At 48.0% G+C, this 18,614-nt stretch overlaps 1 protein-coding gene across 1 annotated transcript; it reads left to right on the forward strand.

The window, feature by feature from the left end:
• Positions 1–9,226: 9,226 nt before the first annotated feature.
• LOC133347092 (suppressor of cytokine signaling 5-like) lies at positions 9,227–17,188 on the forward strand. Its single transcript, XM_061559045.1, is given in 3 exon segments — positions 9,227–9,657; positions 10,446–12,100; positions 12,102–17,188. Coding segments are annotated over 3 exon segments (1,908 nt in total). The 5' UTR covers positions 9,227–9,566; the 3' UTR covers positions 12,264–17,188.
• The last annotated feature ends 1,426 nt before the right edge of the window (positions 17,189–18,614 follow it).

The raw sequence follows: 18,614 nt of genomic DNA on the forward strand, positions 1-18,614 counted from the left end.
ATTTTCTGAGAATTACAATTTGACTCAGGTAATGAGCACATTAGTCGTCGTCGTCTTCTTCAAATATGTAGCGAGAATGTGTGTTCGGTGCCCCGAATGGAAAAAGTAATATTTAAAAATACTTTTTTTTTAAACACGCTTTAATTAAATGTACCCGGACTCGTAATGGCAGAACTCCAGGAAGTGGCCCCGAAGCTTTCCATAACGTAAGGGACCGTGGCCAATTACAGCCAACGTCAGTTGAGCGTGGACAATTAGTCCCAAGCCGAAACATAATATCTAAAAATGAATGTTTAAAAATACTTTTTTATGATAGAATACAGTGTTGTCATCAGTATGACATAAGTATACCAAGCTTGTAGTCGATACCACATTGGGAAGTGGGTTAAAATTGAGTTACAAGATTTGAGGATACGGCAACAACAGACAGTGAGTTAAATAAAAACGTGTAATAATAAAAATGGGACACGTTGAAGCCCCATAAATAAAGCCTCGCTATCCATTTTGCCGGTGGAGCGTTGGTGCTATAAGCCCGATCATCTGAGTTAGTTTCCCGGGCCCGACTCACATCAATGAACAAGTTTTGAGCTGTTCCACCAATCCACACTGACCAGCGTAGAGAAACATGGCCAAAAAGCCAGAAGTCTATTCACAAAAGGGCTGTAAATTCTAATTTATTTTATTTGACCCCTTTTTAGAACATGGATTTTTGAGGAGTAGTTTCACTCAGCTGAACGCTCATGGGGCCACACAACCACAGTTGGCAAGATGGTCCGGGAGTTCCATGACAAGGTTGATCAGTGCTGCGTTCATAAATTCAATACGCGTGCGTGTCCACTCAACCGTCGCTGCTTCTTTCCCGTTCCACAATATGTAGTTCGAGTAAGTTGAATTAACGAGAGTAGATAACGGCATTCCCAGGTGCCTACTCGGAGAGCGAGGCAGGGAAGGGATTCAACACGTAGAGACAGCGCAACTTACCGCCTCTTGTTGATTCACTCTTCAACACACCGGTGGGCTAAAGTAGTGCACTATTTGTCTTTTGTGAACGTGACACATTCTATTCTTGGTTCTTTCGGTAAAGTCACGTCGAAGGGAACAATAAAATAATAAAATAATCAAACAATACAATTATCACGACGTTTCGACTGCAACACAAGCAATCATTATCATGTGTGAAAAACACAGCAAGAAAATGTGAAAAAACCGCCACTTTTTTCAAAATTTTTTGCTGTGTTTGAACGCAGTCACGAAAGCTTTAAATCAAAATTGAACGTGACACATTGTTTACTGTTTGGCCGTGTCGGGTGGTGGATGGTTACGACACATTGATAAATAACCCAAAAACCTTTATTATGAATTACAACCTCTCGTTCATCTGAATACAATGGGAACTCAGGAAGAGGGTTCTCTTGGGGGGCTGCCAGGAGCGACCCCTTTGGGTTTGGTGCCGGTGGGGGGCCTGCCAGGAGCGCTGTCTCTCGCTGCCGTCGGGACCAAGAGGGGATTTAGGATAAAGAATTGAACCTGGGTGTTTAACGTGTCGCAGGGTTCGCCGTGGACTCATCTCAAGCTGTGCTTTTTTTGTCCACACGCTGCGTATTAAATCAAGTCTCAAATTATTCGAGCTAAACTCGCTTAATCCACTTGGAACTCTGGTGATATAAAAAGCTCGCTCTGAACGTCTTTGACATTCACGTTTTCGCGGCCTCGTCCTTGCCGCTTCTGAGAAATGTCAGTCCAGTGGCTTTCCTTCAAGTACGTTTGTTTCCGGTCGGTGGCTCAGCTGAGGCTATAACGCTCGTGTGATACAGTCAGGCAGATATTTTCCTTCATGCCGAATGCAGTCACAAATGACATACGCCCGTTTACGTGACAAACCCTTGCTAATCGGCTTGTCGGGTGGTGGCGGGTTTAACGACACATTAATATATTTACGCGATCTAACCCCCCCCCCCCCCAATAAAAACAAACCTGTGTTATGGACGTACGCCATGTCCCCCATAGACTTGGCGGTGAGGTTGGTGAGCCTCATAGAGATGAAGGAGGCTGCTTGGGATACCCACCTGCAAGGCAAAACGCCGGCAGTGTCTTTGTGTGGGGAAGCACAGCAAGTAGGTTTTGCCACACACTTCTTATAGTCGACGTTTGAAGCGGGGGTGGGATGGTTTGGCCATCATGGTTTCCTCCCGCGCGTTGAAGTAAAAAAACACAAGAACCAGTCAAACATTCCATTGTGGTGACCGCAGTGTGAGAAGCTTGGCTCGGGCTCTCCGGGGCAAGGGAAATGAGCAAACTGCAACGAATTGGGCTGCAACGCACACGGCAGCCTTGCTCGCGATGGGAATTCAAGTGAACTCGACATTGAGAGCTAACGCATGCAACACACGCATCGTGCCAATGGACAGACGAGTCCAAAATTCCACCTTGAAGCACAGAGCCTGGGAGTTGAGAGCCAAGTTTGAGGGGAGGAGAACAACAAGAAAAACAACAATCATCCGCATTATTTATTCATAAGCTCGGGGGCACACAAACTACCATTCTTGAGTAACATAAATGATTTTGTAAGGAGTGAAAAAAAGATAAATAAATCATAATTTCCAGTGCAATTAAATTCGCACCGCTTGCCACCTTGCCCTCGGGAGCATGGGCATTGGCCGCTGCTGGCACAATTAATCAGGTTTTTGTGACGATTTCGTGAACTGCAGTTTCCCTCCCTCCCTCATCTGGAAGGGAACATGCAGTATAAACAAAGCTGGGATTGGCAGGGGTGATAAACGCGTGCATGGTTGCCGATGAACGCGATTAGGTGAAGTGTTAGATGTGGCTCCTGAGGTTATCTCGGAGTGGGTCACAATCGGTTAATCCTGTCACCTCCAACAATCCAACCCAGGTCACGTTCATTCAAGTGTGCCACACAGCCTGTGTCTGTGCATGCCCGCTGTATATAACGTTGTTGTTTATGACAGTTGTCACGTTCAACGACTGTGTAGACATAGATTGTCAACCATACGCGTTGTCCCTTATTTTGTACAGGGAAATTGATTTTTCAGGTCCATAAGGCGTACAGCCGTTTTAAATACGGGCAAAAAACCCCAAAATAAATTGTCAATTTGTCTGTGTTTCTCCCTTGTGATGGGACTTTGTGGGATGACCGTTGAGATTTATACGGGGTGACCAATAAGGTCGGAATTGGTCTGTAATAAGGTAGGGCACTGATAAGGGGTTAACATGTATGCAGTAGATGCAGTGTGGGGCATGTACTGGTAGGAACCTCCTGGTTACACCAGCCCACGGGATTATTGTGTCCGTCCGTCGTGCAGGGAGGGGCTGGGTGGGGAGGGAGGAGCTGGGTAGGGAGGGTGGGGCTGGGTGGGGAGGGTGGGGCTGGGTGGGGAGGGGCTGGTCACCCCGTGGTGCCCTTATAAAACTCAACGTTTAACCTACTCACGCCGGATTGTGCCTGCCCTCACAGTCGGACATATTTGCGGAATACACCACGCCATCATTGACCCTGGCCATTGACCGAGCAACCCAACGTTCCTACCAACTCCCTCCGCAGGAATGTGTTTATGTAGATCGTGTACACAACTGTGGGATCCCAGTACCCTAAAATCACCTCACAATGCTGCATCGTGAGGACATTGTAACAGTTTAAAATGTAATTAAGCTTGGCGTGAACGCCAAGCTTAATTACAGCACTCTTCCCATGATACTAGCAATTGATAATCATCCCAAAAGTATTTACACCTGATAGTGTTCGTTCTTTCTTAACTTATTTAGTTGTGGCTTGCAGTTACATTTTAGTCAGCAAATGTGGGATGGGAAATGCGTTGATTCTGTATTTGTATGCCTGCTCCTTCAATCCAGGGGTTTATCGCTTATTCTGGTGTAACCGAGAGCGTATCTCCTCCCCTAACTTATCTTCAGATTTTTTTGGTTTAGTTTTAGTTATCATGTATTTATTAATTAAATACTTGGTTCGTAAGAGCTTGGAAGACTCAGTTTCCACTTCATCAAATGGCTTTTCATCGGTTTTTTTTCCAGAGATGTCTAGTTATTCCATCTGGTCAAGTCTTCAAAAGTTCTTAATGCCTCGGGCAGTCTCAGTCAACATTCCAACGTTGGATCAACGTTCCACGTTGACTGTGGAGTGATAACTTTAACGCCCTGGCAAACGAGATGTTTACAACTCAAGGGGTTTTCCAGGTGAAATATTGAATTAAAATAAGTATAACCCGTAAAAACAAAGTTTTTCACTATAAATCCTTTATATGCGTGGCAGCGAACTTAATATAAAGGATTTAAAAATATATTCGCCTGTGGAGGACGCGGGGCATCGATCCCGCAACCTTTGGCATGGGAAGCGAGGGCGCTACCAACTGCGCTACTCCGCCACGGCCTGTGGAGGGGTTACGCTCTGGGCTCTTATACTGTGACGTTCAGCCAAAGCGATGATTGAGTTCTATTTGAATATATGTAAAATAAAATTATTTTTCCTAAAAAGTGTAACATTTTGGGAATTTTTTTTCACGAACATTAATTGTCTGGCACAACGAGCCTGTGTGCAAAATGTCAGCTCGATTGGATCACGGGAAGTGGGTTAAAAAACGACCGAAAGATTTGCACGGTCGTAAGCAAGCAAGCAAGCACGCAAGCACGCAAGCAAGCAAGCATGCGAACTTAATATAAAGGATTTAAAAAGGGTTTCAAGTGTTACATCAGGAACCTCCTGAAATTATTTGACTTCTGGGCTAAATTACTTTTTGCAATAAGAGATATGCATACAATTCCTTTACCGGTACAATATTGAGATATTGTCTCATTCGTTATGGTTCCATTTTGGTATCTTAAGTGATATCAGTGTTAAGGTATCAAGCTGACACGTTTTTCATGCTCCCAGTGCTTATCGTGTCATTGTATGCTGGGTTCATTGCCTATTCGTTTGTAGCTAGCCAGGACATTCATGAGATTTGTGACAAAGATGTGTTTATCTCATCGGATTCCTCCAGTACAAATACATGAGCACCTCTTTCAAAAAGGAGTCTAGAAATTAGACGTGGAGAAAATAGAAATTATCCGCAGATATATTTGTTTTTGTAACCATACAATTTGATTATTTCCCTCAGGATGTACAGGAATAGTATTATGTTTTCACCACAGAAATTACCTTTGCATATTGGCAGGAAACGAATTCAAGACTGTAATGAATTACAGTAACGTAATGCAGTGTGATGACGTCAGGTGGAGGTAAGGTTGGGTGACGTCATTCATTCATCTGTTGGCGAGGGGTGTTTGGGGGGGGTTGTCATTCATTGAGCGGTGGTGGGGAGGGAGGGAGGGGGAGGATCTTGCAGTGACGTCACTCATTGAGTATTTGGCTGGCCTGGTGGAATGACGTCATTCATGAGCGTTGGGTTGGGGTATGCTGACAAGCAGGATTACGTCACTAATTGGTGTGTCGGGAGGGGGGGGAGGTCAGGTGGGGATCACTTCAACCGTTTGTGCGTTTGACTGGATGTGCAATTATGATGATGTCACCGCATTTTGGAGTAGGCGCGTGTGTGTTGCGAGTGAGAACAACAACAACAAAAACAAATTCGCGTGACAAATTGCAATTCGGTTTAACTTCCAACGTCTATACTTTTCTCAACCCGCCTCCTTATATATATCCGCCTCGGTTTAGCTTTAGCATCTCTCTTTAAACAATCCCATTCATTGGCCTTGGTATTCTAATGAGTGACGTCACTAAGCGTGAGGCTTGTCAGTCTCAATGAACGTGACTCCTTTAAGGTGGTGGGGGGAGGGGGGAGGGGGGCGGGGGGTGGGGGGCGGGGGTGTCGATGAGGTGGGGGAGGAGCTTCTCGCTGCGATGACGTCACGCGCACGTCCCCATGGGATAGGGGGGGCGGCGGGCGGGGCTATGGATGACGTCTTCGCGCGCGCTATTGGATCTCGCGACATCACGTGTCAGTTCGCCCCGCCCCCTTCCACCTTCACGAGACCCCCCCCCCTACCCCTCCATTGTTTCCCGCGCATTGTGAGCGGAGGGAACTGAGCGGCGGTGGCGGCGGCGGAGAAGAACGTCGTGAGGCGGACATTGCTCGCTCGCTCGCTCGGGGTGCGCGGACGTCTTGTTTTTGAGGCGATGTTTGCTTGTCGTGATGACGGTGGGGACGGTGGGGGCGGTGTGGGAGGGGGGCGAAATCGCGTCGTGAAGTTGGTGGTTTTGATGAGGCGGTTGTCGGTCGGTGTTGGCCTCCGCTTGTGGCGCTTGGGAAATGATCGAGGCGAGGTGTGGAGACGGTGTGTGTGGAGAGAGGGTTAGGGTGGTGTGTGTGTGTGTGTGTTGCGGGGGGGGGGTATGGAGAGGTGTGTGGGGTGTGTGGAGGGTTCGGTGTGGGGGAGGAGGGGGACGTGGTGAGGTGTGTTGGTGAGTGGAGCGTGTGTGTGTATGTGTGTGTGTAGACTGTTAAGGGGATGTGTGGAGAGGGTTCGGGTGGTGTGTGTGTGGAGAGGTGTGTGGGTGTTCTCTGTGTGTGTGTGGAGATGGTTCGGGTGGTCTCTCTGTGTGTGTATGTGGAGAGGTGTGTGGGTGAGAGGAGGTCTGTGTGTGTGTGTGGAGAGGTGTGTGGGTGAGTGGAGGTCTCTCTGTGTGTGTGAAGAGGTGTGTGGGTGAGTGGAGGTCTTTTTGCGTGTGTGGAGAGGTGTGTGGGTGGTCTCTCTGTGTGTGTGTGGAGAGGTGTGTGGGTGAGTGGAGGTCTCTGTGTGTGGAGAGGTGTGTGGGTGAGTGGAGGTCTTTTGCGTGTGTGGAGAGGTGTGTGGGTGAGTGGAGGTCTCTGTGTGTGTGTGAAGAGGTGTGTGGGTGGTCTCTGTGTGTGTGGAGAGGTGTGTGGGTGAGTGGAGGTCTCTGTGTGTGTGTGAAGAGGTGTGTGGGTGGTCTCTGTGTGTGTGGAGAGGTGTGTGGGTGAGTGGAGGTCTTTTTGCGTGTGTGGAGAGGTGTGTGGGTGGTCTCTGTGTGTGTGGAGAGGTGTGTGGGTGAGTGGAGGTCTGTGTGTGTGTGTGAAGAGGTGTGTGGGTGGTCTCTGTGTGTGTGGAGAGGTGTGTGGGTGAGTGGAGGTCTGTGTGTGTGTGTGAAGAGGTGTGTGGGTGGTCTCTGTGTGTGTGGAGAGGTGTGTGGGTGAGTGGAGGTCTGTGTGTGTGTGTGGAGAGGTGTGTGGGTGAGTGGAGGTCTTTTTGCGTGTGTGGAGAGGTGTGTGGGTGAGTGGAGGTCTGTGTGTGTGTGTGAAGAGGTGTGTGGGTGGTCTCTGTGTGTGTGGAGAGGTGTGTGGGTGAGTGGAGGTCTCTGTGTGTGTGGAGAGGTGTGTGGGTGAGTGGAGGTCTGTGTGTGTGTGTGGAGAGGTGTGTGGGTGAGTGGAGGTCTTTTTGCGTGTGTGGAGAGGTGTGTGGGTGAGTGGAGGTCTGTGTGTGTGTGTAGAGGTGTGTGGGTGGTCTCTGTGTGTGTGGAGAGGTGTGTGGGTGAGTGGAGGTCTTTTTGCGTGTGTGGAGAGGTGTGTGGGTGGTCTCTCTCTGTGTGTGGAGAGGTGTGTAGGTGAGTAGAGGTCTCTGTGTGTGTGTGAAGAGGTGTGTGGAGAGGTGTGTGGGTGAGTGGAGGTCTCTGTGTGTGTGGAGAAGGGTTCGGGTGGTCTCTCTCTGTGTGTGGAGAGGTGTGTGGGTGAGTAGAGGTCTCTGTGTGTGTGTGTGGAGAGGTGTGTGGGTGAGAGGAGGGTTCGGGGGTGTTGTGTGGGTCAGAGGAGCGGGATGTTTGTGTCTGTGTTTGGGTAGGGGAAAGGGTGAAGTGTGGAGAGGGAGCAGTCGAGTCGTGGTGACGACTGCCTCCAACCCGATGGCCTGAGTTCTAGGCCTCCCCTAGGTCGACTCGGCCTCAAATGAGTACCTGGTGCGGTGTGTAAACATCGCCACTCGGCTGGCCACCAACCTGTGCTGTGCCGGCCTTCAATAGGTGCTACTCGCTAACAGCACTTGCCCCCAAGTCTGTTCAGGTTATATGGCTGATCTGTGTCTGATCGTCATGTTTATGTGCGTGTAAGCTGACTAGATTGACGCTGGTGTGGAGGTGTTTGTGGTGTGCGTGTGTGATTGTAGAGACAGGTGGGTATGAATCAGTTATATTCGGGTGGATGTGGAGGGAGTGTTAATAGTGTGTAGGTATGTGGAGATGTTTATGTAAAGGATTATTATTGAGGGCTGTGTCAATTGTCTAAGCTGTGTAGGTGTGTGGTATAGAGGCCTTTGTGGTAGGGGTCTACTGAAGATGTGTGTGTGTGTATAGAGGTGTGCGTGTAGGTGTCTGGAGAAAGCTGGGGAGGTTGTCGAGAGCGTTGTGCGTCAATGAAATGACAGTACAGTACACTGTAAGGGTGTCAAAAATCTCAGTCACGTAGCCCTTAACACCTGGATCTGTCCCATGACCCGTCGGCCACCTTTCACGCGTCGTGTGGCCTCTGAACCTCTACCCTGGCACAAGAGCTGTGGTAACGTCACCGCCAATGTTGTGGCGAATGGCGGCTGTTATTAGGATGTGCAGGTGTGTGCGTGTTGGTTTGTGTGTAGGTATGATTATGGACCTTAAGGGATGTCTCCAGTTGTGTACGTGTGTAAAGTAGTGCAGTGTTGTTTGCATGTGATTTTTTTTTGCGTGAAATAATGTGCCTTGGGGTGTGTATGTGGATCAGTGTATTATTGGTTTACATGTTTAATTCCCGGCCATGGCTAACAACAGTGGTAAGTGTTTTCAAGGCTTGTGCTGGGCCTCTCCGAGGTTGATTTAGCATTAAATGAGTACTGTATCTGGTGTGGTGTTTGAACGTGTTATGGCGAGGGTGACAAGTGGCTGAGCTTGGTGCTGACCAGACCACCCTCTTTTGTGCTATATGCCGGCCTTAATAAATACTAACATTGATGATTGTATTTTCTTTGACATCTGTATGGATATACAGGGTGGCTGTAGATGTTTATACAGATATAGAGGACTCAGTCTTTAATTGTAGAGGTGCTTGTGTAGACTCACTTATATTATTAATAAGTATTAGTGTATGTGGGTTCATCTTGGTTCTTTCGGTAAAGTCACGTAGAAGGGAGATAATAAAATAATAAAAATTTAACATAATTGTATTATTTTGTTTTGTTTTATTTTTATTATTGTATTATCTCCCTTCTACGTGACTTTACCGAAAGAACCAAGCAGATGAATCCCTGCAGTCACGAAAGCTTTAAATCGAAATGTACGTGGGTTGTTGAGTCTTCATCGCTGTCAGCGCCATACTCTTTAAACAATGTCACGGGGATGTTATCTACCTGCTGTACAGCACACTTGGCTTAGGTAATGCCACGCTGAAAGTACCTATGATAGTGACAGACATTGAACCTCGAACTTGGTGTGAATTTGGCTTGGCTGACGAGCTGGTTTTCCAGGCTCCGCCACCCAATTGCAGACACGGACAAAGACAAGGAATAATCCCCCTTTACTTTAACAGGCTTGGGGCAAGTGCTGTCAGCAAGCACTTATGAAACCCGGCATGGTACACGAGAGGGTGGATGTCCAGCACTACGCCGACCGCATTTGTCTCCCCAGTAGTGATGTTTACACTGCACCAGGTACTCATTCGAGGTTGAGTCGACCTTTTTGGAGGCCCAGGACCTGTTCAGATAATTGTCACTGGTGTTGGCCGTGAGTGGGCATCGAACCCGGATCGCTGGGTTTATAACGCAGTGCGTTAACCCATGTGCCATCGCTCCCCACACAGACACGAACAAATATACAACCATATGGGTCCATTGATCCATCCACACAGATGTGCGTGCAAAGACAACTATCCACTGCACAGCCTGGATGAATTGTTGGGGTAATTGTTGTTGACAAACGCCTATTAACTCATAAATGGCTCGTGAGCGACCAGTGTGGCCAGTATCATGCTTGGACCAACTTTGTCTACCTAGTTCTGATGTTTACACGATGCACAAGGTGTTCACGTGAGGCTGTGCTGACCTAGAGGAAGCCCAAACCAGATGCAGGTTTAACTCGCTACTCATGTTAATCCTGCCTAAAAATCTAACTCCCATGACCGGGTTTGGTTTGAAGTGGGGGATATTTTTCTGTGCTTGTAATGTGCCATTCAGGAGCTAGGTGTATTGAGAATGACTTATCGGAAATGGAAAATACGAGTGAAACAAATATTAAATGTTGTTTTTGTAATTTGTAACCTGCAGATTGCGTGAGCTTAGTAAAAATAAAGTCACATGTGAAATTAATTTTCCAATTGGTCCTTTGGCCTTGTACATTTTAATAGAGTAGTTCATTTAAGGCTAAGCTCCGAGAGCTTACATCCGTTGCTCTTCAATACATCAAAACAGATTAAAACCCTTTAATCTTCTTTTTTCCATAGGTGCTTCAATGGAGAGGGTTGAGAAGGCCTGGATCAGCTTGAAGTACAAATGCCACAGCTGGTTTAGTGAGTGTCGTGAAGCTGAGGGGTCGACCGCCTCTCATCCGGAGGGAGCTCCCACTGCCCAGCAACAGCAAGAATCGCCGGCTCACGAGAGCCCCGCAATGGCTGCGATGGAGAACGCCTCGGGCTTGAACGTGGAGGTGGCGGATAGCGGTGACAAAGCCGCAAAGGGCGAAGGCGGCTCTGACATTGTTGTTATTGTGCCAGAGATCACGGTGGGGTTCAGTTCTCCCCAGGATGGCGGCTCGGGGGCAAAACCAAAATCCAAAGTCGGTGCTGTTAACTCATTGAGAGATTCGTACTTCCGCCATGCTCCCTGGGCCAGCAAGAAAAAACGCTCCCAGAGCGGTGGTGGTAGTGGTGATGGCTGTGGCGGTGACGATGCTGCCGCCTGCTTGGATGCAGACGACCTTAATGTTCAGCCGAGGCTGGTGGGCGAAGAGGGCCGCGATGGTAGTGCTGACGCTGAGGTGGAGAGCGCAGAGGCGCGCGTGTGCACGGAACACCGCTTTGAGCAGACCCCTGCACGCTCGCGGACGCTGCGTAACCGCCTGCAAGACACCGTCGGGCAGTGCTTCCCACTGTGCGGCACCGGTGCGCGTCGCCACCACGCCTCGTATGGCGCTTGTGACAATAGCAACAACAGGCTGTCTGTCGGGCAGCTTTCGAGCAAACGCAAGATTCACTTGTCGGAGCTCATGCTGGACCACTGCCCGTTCCCAGCAGGCTCGGAACTGGCACGCAAATGGCACCTGATCAAGCAGCACACGGCACCAGTGGGAACGTCGGTAGGGCCGACGCGTGGGCCGTTCCTCACGGCTTCGCTAGACGTGGCGGAGGATGAGGAGGATGCCCTGCGGGAGCGCAGGAGGATGAGCATAGAGGAGGGCGTGGACCCGCCACCTGATGCACAGATTCACACCTTCGAGACAACGGCACAGATCAACCCGTTGTGCAAACTTGGCCCCAAGCTGGCACCTGGCATGAGCCAGCCGAACACACCGCCAGCGGGGCACAGTGGCGCCGGCGGCGAATCCGGCTCTGAGGATGATGAGCTGCCCCTTGCAGTGCTCGCGCCACCCCAGAGACACCGGCTGGAGTCCAGCTCGGCGCTCATGTTCAGCCAGCTTCTCTGTCAACAGGTGCAGCAGCAGCTGCAGCAGTCGGCGGCGGTGATGGGGGCAGCGGCGGGGCCTGCGGTGGGCGGGCTGGTGCGCCTCGCGCACACGCAGATCGACTACATCCACTGCTTGGTGCCAGATCTGCTGGACATCACACAGAGCCCCTTCTACTGGGGCGTGATGGACCGGTACCAGGCGGAAGCGTTGCTCGAAGGCCGTCCCGAGGGCACCTTCCTGCTGCGTGACTCGGCCCAGGAGGACTACCTCTTCTCTGTAAGCTTCCGGCGCTACGGCCGCTCGCTGCACGCACGTGTCGAGCAGTGGAACCACAACTTCAGCTTCGATGCACACGACCCTTGTGTGTTCCACGCGCCGGCTGTCACGGCGTTGCTGCGCCACTACAAGGACCCGAGCGCATGCATGTTCTTTGAGCCTCTGCTCGCCACGCCGCTCCACCGCTCGTTCCCCTTCAGTCCTGCAGCGCCTGTGCCGCGCCTCCATCTGCGGCCGCGTCACCTACGACGGCATCGATGCATTGCCGGTGCCACACGTGCTCAAGGATTACCTCAAGGAGTACCACTACAAGCAGAAGGTGCGCGTGCGTCGGCTGGACGAGCCACTATGGCTGCGCTGATGACAACGGTACGGTGGTGGTGGTGGCAGCGCCGCAGGGTCCAGCACTGGGAGCATCGAATGCTCGGTTGGGTTTTAACAAATCGTGAGTTAAGCTCGATCCTTATGAGCACGGTTTGTGCATTGTAAGAATGGATTATATATACGGTTCGTACGTGATTGATTCGTAGAAACTGGAGTTTCGTCAACACCTTTGCAGCCACTGAAAGTTCTACGTGCACCACAATGGCAAAAAAAAGAAAATATTCGCGAATCCAATCGTGATGCCAATTTGTGAAAATTCATCAAAATATAGGAGAATTGTTCCAAGTCCACTGTTCACCTATGGATTGGGGGGGTGCACCTCTGAATAGAACCGCCTGTGATATTGTTTGCATTATTGACTCGTGTGAGAATACCTACACATTTTAATTCAACGTATGACAAGACATCAAGAATTTTACCTGCCTCAGCAACAGGTTGGCCAACCACGCATACGGAAGTTTTCCTGTGGCAACTAGCAGCAGCATCAATTCTATACGGAGAGAAGAAATGGCAATATTCGTCACCACCAGCCAAGAAGATGCACTAACGGTGACTTAGGGGTTGAGGTGAGGGCTTGAGTTTGTAGCTTTACATATTACATGTGCAGGAGAGAAATTATATGTGCGTACTGCATATGTGAACACACGTATACACGCACGCATACAGGACACGGGTAAAAATTAGAGGTGTAACAATTCTGTAAAAACCCGAATCGTGGGTTAATTTGTGTCTCAAAGAAGTGGTGATTTTGGATTCCTATATGTAAAGCTTTCACGTGACTCCTGCAACCACTGAAGGCCCCGCCATTCACAAAGTAACAAACACAAATATTTTCTTGAATCAAATCGCCACCTTGCATTGGACCATTTGTCGAATACCGGGGGAATGAATCATTACACCCTTAAGTTAATAGCTTTCTGTATTTTACACAAGGTCGCACCAACGAATTAGACTTTCGACTTACGTGTTGTATGTATGTGAGTACATTAATTGTGATTAATATATCAATATTTGTGTAAATGTATATATTCACATGCCAGGGCTGAGACTTTTGAAGTGTCGCATAAAATATTTGAAGTTCTCATGTGTGTATATGTATATACACATATATGCACCATACTTCTAAGTCCTAACGCGAATGTGTGTAGCCATTGCGAATTCGCAAACTTAGAAAATGTTGAGTGCAGGTTTCTGTACCTTTTTATAATGATTACTGGCTACTGTCGTTTGACAGCTGGCTGACCAAAGGTAGACACTGACCACTTAGTGATTTTATTGTCGTGTGTTGTATTTGTATAACGGTGGGGAAAAAACGTGTTTCTAAAGTAATAAGAAACGATATGAGAATTGGCATGCAGTCTTGCGAGGGTAGTGGGGTCCTAAACCGTATTGTGCACTAGCAGAAAGCCAACAACCACTGTTGCTTGCTCTGCCTTACATACTTGCACATATTACAAGAGCGCCTTCAGAGCGCTATGAACCCACGTTGAAACCCTCCACCTTTATTAGCGTACTTAAAAGGGCGGTCTTTGTTGACGGTAGTTATGAAAGGAATATCTATCTCATGACTGGCCGTGAGGGCGCGTTAAGCCCTCTGGCGGGTGGGCCCTGCGTACGTGCTCCCTGCGATTAAAATCGCCCTGGCTTCAATCTCGGTTGAGCTGACCGTCCACGCTACTGCAATAAAATCCCGTGATCGCCAACTGTAGGTGCTGTGCATGCAAGCAGGGTGCTGGAGATTTGAAGCCGTGTGCTTTTTTTATATCTCGAAGGAATATAAATAATAATACAAGTACTATGTGTAGAATAACCTCAATACATCTGTAACACTCCCTTTTTTAACTTGTGATCCTTTCCAACGTACAACTTTACAACTGCAATGTACACTTACTTCAAAATACCGTGTCAGAAACATGTTTGCTTCTGATATCTGCAAGCAGGCATGTGATAAACCTTTTTAAAGTTGAGAGGGCAGGTAGCCATGGGAACCTGCAAGTAGCCAAGGAGCCCAGCAAGGTGATTATTTGAGCAGGGTACAGCTTTACAGCATTCCCCGCCGTCAAATGTTTGGGCAGAAACAACTGCACCTGCCCGTGATGTACTCACACCCATGTACTTACTACGTGAGGTGTAAGTACCTTGCTACTCTGCATAGATTATTTGGCTGCTATAAATATCCACATGATAAGCCACTTCTGATAACGAGCTAATAGCTCAGTGGGCTTTCCCTGGTGAATATATTAGTTTCGAGTTTAAATAGTTGGCAGGATTACAGGCGTGTTTAATTTCGCCCAGCGATATGACAGGGTACTGGTTTACACTGCTTCAAGCACCCAGCCATTTATTAAAATGGTGTAATCTTGAAACAATCCAGATATTCAGAGCTTACTGTATACTCATTGAATGACACAAGAAAAGTATTGTCCACAGCCCTCTGAAACGTGGACATTTATGAATTGCTTATGATGACGATTGCTTACACTAATGTTAAATGTTATTTACATAAGGTTATCCACACATGGCAGTTCTCAGTCTGGATAGGTGATCTTGTTTGGTTGAGTCATAAATGCCATGATGAGACAGTGAGGCGGAGTTTGCCCTGTGTCTTTTGAGACGGGCGATGAAACTTAAAATGTGTTCGGAGTTAACGCAAGAGCGGGTGGCACTTGCTAGACTTCTGTAACCAGAAGTGCAGTTGACATTAAACAACAATTGGTCGGCACTTTCCCTCAGCCTGAGCGGCGCACGCGCAAGATACGCGTGTGAACATCGCTACCACCACCACCACCACCACCAGAGGCCGTCATAAATCCGCAGACTCTGGTGCGATCGGTTTGTGAACGTATGCAGGTGGCGCAGCCATGCGGTCACGTTGGTTTGTGGTCGAAGGCACTTCTCACTTTGATTTCAATGTCACATTTTTGTAAGCGCCGACTTCCGTCTCTGCGGCCGCCTTCCACGTCTCTGGTTCATGGGCTTGAGCAGATATCTCAATCGCCATCGCCACCAGAACCGATTAAATGTAGCGGGATGTTTTGTAATACAAAAAAAAGCAATGATACTACTGATGGCCTATTCATTTGAAACATTGATCACATTTTACTTATATTGACCTTATAATTACATTGATAACCACTCAGGTTTTACCAGGGTGGAACGGTAACGCAGTGGTTCGTGTGCTGTACTGTGAACCTGGCGACCTAAGTTGATTTTTTGACCATTGCTAACAGCATTGGTGAGTGATATTGGAACCAGTTCTGGATGCCCCATACTTCACCAATAGAGACAGGATGGGAAAGCCTTCATCCAGCATTGGATTGACAGGTGGCTATGAATTATAATTACCGGGACTCCTCTATTTACGAATGAGTTAGGTTTCAGAGGTCTGTTAAGGCTATTTGTAAGTCCAACTTTACTCCTGTCGATTCCAAACATGTACGGCATGTACACTAAACACGGGGAATGGCTTTAAAAGTTGGATAATCTTCTGTAGATGTAGATGCCAATGGTTCTTCATGTTCCGTGGATGTAGATGCCACCACCGCCATCTCTGTGCGGTAGTTAAACTTATGACTCTCGGTCCGAACAGACAACTGGACATACGGGGACAGGTTTGTTCGTATCTCTGAAAATTCGTAAGTCGAATGTTCGTAAGTAGAGGAGTATCAGTATGTGAATTTAATATTTAATGCTCTCCTGTGTTATTCATTTCTGCTCTAACCCATGTATTGGATTGCCCAGTGCCGGTGTGAGCAGGTGCCACACACTGTTGCAGTCAGCACTGCGAGTGTGACCTGCTTTGTGGGGTTTTCAACTTGTATAAATACAGAGAGACGAGTACACACGGGAAGATGTGCCTACAATTGCAGCTGGACACAATTGCGGTGTATGTGAATTGTTTTTTTGTAGAATATGTCCGAGCCAGTGCTCTGACCCCAGCTCCACACACACACACACGTGGAGCTGTAGTTTGGTCGTTGTACTCGTTATAGCTGTGAGCATTTAGTATTTGTTCGCGTAGTCACTGTTCGTGGTGCAGTTTGGCAGGCCAAGTCGCCGCCGCTACTGCTGCTGATGAAGTTAATTTATGAACACGGAATCGCGTTATATGAGCCTTGCACTCCTGCTGATGTTTAATTAAAGCCTAGCTTGGTTCTGAGCTGGTAGTAGCCGAGTAGCTTTTACATCACCTTTTAAAGGACGTGTCACGTTTTACGTGCTGTACTCTGTTGAAGTCTCCCATCTGAATCGTCATCTGAACTTGCTGTAGATGTAGGACGTACACTAAACTGTGTATTTGTGCGTAGTCACATTGTCGTGTATTTTATTGTTTGTACAACGCGTTTTGTTTATTTGCCTATTGCACACATGAAAGAAGCAGCTGGTGAAGCGTCACTCAAAGCACAGCCATATTTGACTGAAGTCGGGCGTGGTGTGAACCCTACACGCGCAGCCGTGAGTTTGTCTCGTTGCGCCAGTAGGCCAGGGCCAAGGACTCGAACGACACCAACTACATATACGCAACGGTACAGGTTTCAACAAGGCAAACAAAATTTCACGATTCTCGCTTGATGGAAAACCTGTGGAACCAGGCCGCACGCGTTCCCTGCGTGTTCTTCCTTGCAGAGATACTTCACGTTGAGTGTGGGTCATTGGCATCTTGTCTTTTTCGCCGGAGACGGGTTTGAACCCCCCCCCCCCCCCTCTTAAAAAGTGTGGCTTGCGTGCTGCACGGCTTGAATAGTGTGCTGTGTCCCGTACCGCGCACCGTGAACCATTGGGTTATTTGCACTGCTGTTAAAACGACTGCACAAGTGCTGTATTGTGGATTTGCATCCTTGCTATACCAAGGCACACTACTTAACTGTTTAATAAAGTAGCACAAGCCGGTGCAAAATTACACCACCATTCTGCTTTGCTTTCATACGGAACGAAAATATGGCAATGATGATTTATTTCTGTAAAATTCTAAATGTGCTTTCTGCGTATTTAAGCGCGTTCCGGCTGTGTGGTATTATCAATGCGCTGCCGATATTGTTGCGAAACGGGGGAGTGTGGGAAATTCCCAGCAGTTTTAATCTCACTCATGGCACGATAGAGCTCGTGACTTCACGGGTCTCTGAAGGAGGAACACAACGAGCAGCCTCTTCCTGCATGCACAGTACAAATACATCAGTGTGGGTGATGAGTCATGCATGGTGAGAGGGGCAAATTATAATAATGGGGGGGAAATCCATTCGCATTAGGAGCATGAAGAGGTGCATCATTGGCAGCAACAGTCGGTGAGCTCGATGTATCAAGCATTATTGTACATAATAGTAAATGTCCCAAGCCAATTAAAACATGATGGATGCAGTGGGAATGTAATGCCTGAACCGAGTTGAAAAGAGTCATTCTCAGCTTTGACGGATGGATTTCCTGCCCGTTGGCGGTGTTCCCATGCTTCATACTCGGAGCAATGACTGCCAAAGTGGCTTAAGGAGGTGTGGCTTGGCTGATCAGCTCCAATAATATGATTGATCATTCACTAATAGTCTCAAGTTACAGTGCGACTGCACAAAAAAACCCATGTTCGGAAATGAAATTAGAAAATTCCACATTCCGTATAATCTACAACGTCTAGCAGCGGGTGTGAGGATGGTGCACGGCCAAGTGTGGATACGAGTTATTTGAAGGTATCACGACTGATGTCAAAACTCCTTCCAGATTCCTTCGCTGCTCCTGGGAGAAAATAATAATGACAAAACTTGGACATCGCGTTCATGTTATTTTATTTCTGTTTGGTTAACATTACTTCCCCTCTTTCCCCACCGTTCCCTCTTGCATCTTCTTCCCCTCCGCAAATACACTGCTCCCGGCCGTTACTCCTACCGTGGTAGGGGTCGCGGGCCAAGACGCCCACGCGGTCTGTGCCTAATTTTGAGGGTGCATCGCTCAGGGTTTGTTGTTTTCTCCCCCTCTTCAATGTCTTATTTTGTATTCTGGGTTCTTGAGAACAAAAATAAACCTTCCAGAGCCCGTCCTCTAATTTGGGGCGATTTGGCGCCACTTTTTTGCGAGTGTTCCAAATGGAAGCTTTGCGTATTGATATGTTAGCAAAAATAAACCACTTAAAATATATATTTTGGCAGTGTTTTAATTAGTTGGATCTACTATTCCTGTTCTCTGCATGCGGTGTCATGTAGTTTTGAGTGGCCGGCCAATTTATAGTTTGAATAACCAACGTGCACAAGCCTAGAACGCAATGGCCAGTTGCAGATGTATAATTTATTTGCATCGCACATGACAATGATGAGCCATTTGCCATATAAACCATCAGTCGATCATG

This window comes from Lethenteron reissneri, chromosome 25, assembly GCF_015708825.2.
Source record: "Lethenteron reissneri isolate LAM-NWPU_2019-01 chromosome 25, ASM1570882v1, whole genome shotgun sequence".
Lineage (NCBI taxonomy): Eukaryota > Metazoa > Chordata > Hyperoartia > Petromyzontiformes > Petromyzontidae > Lethenteron > Lethenteron reissneri.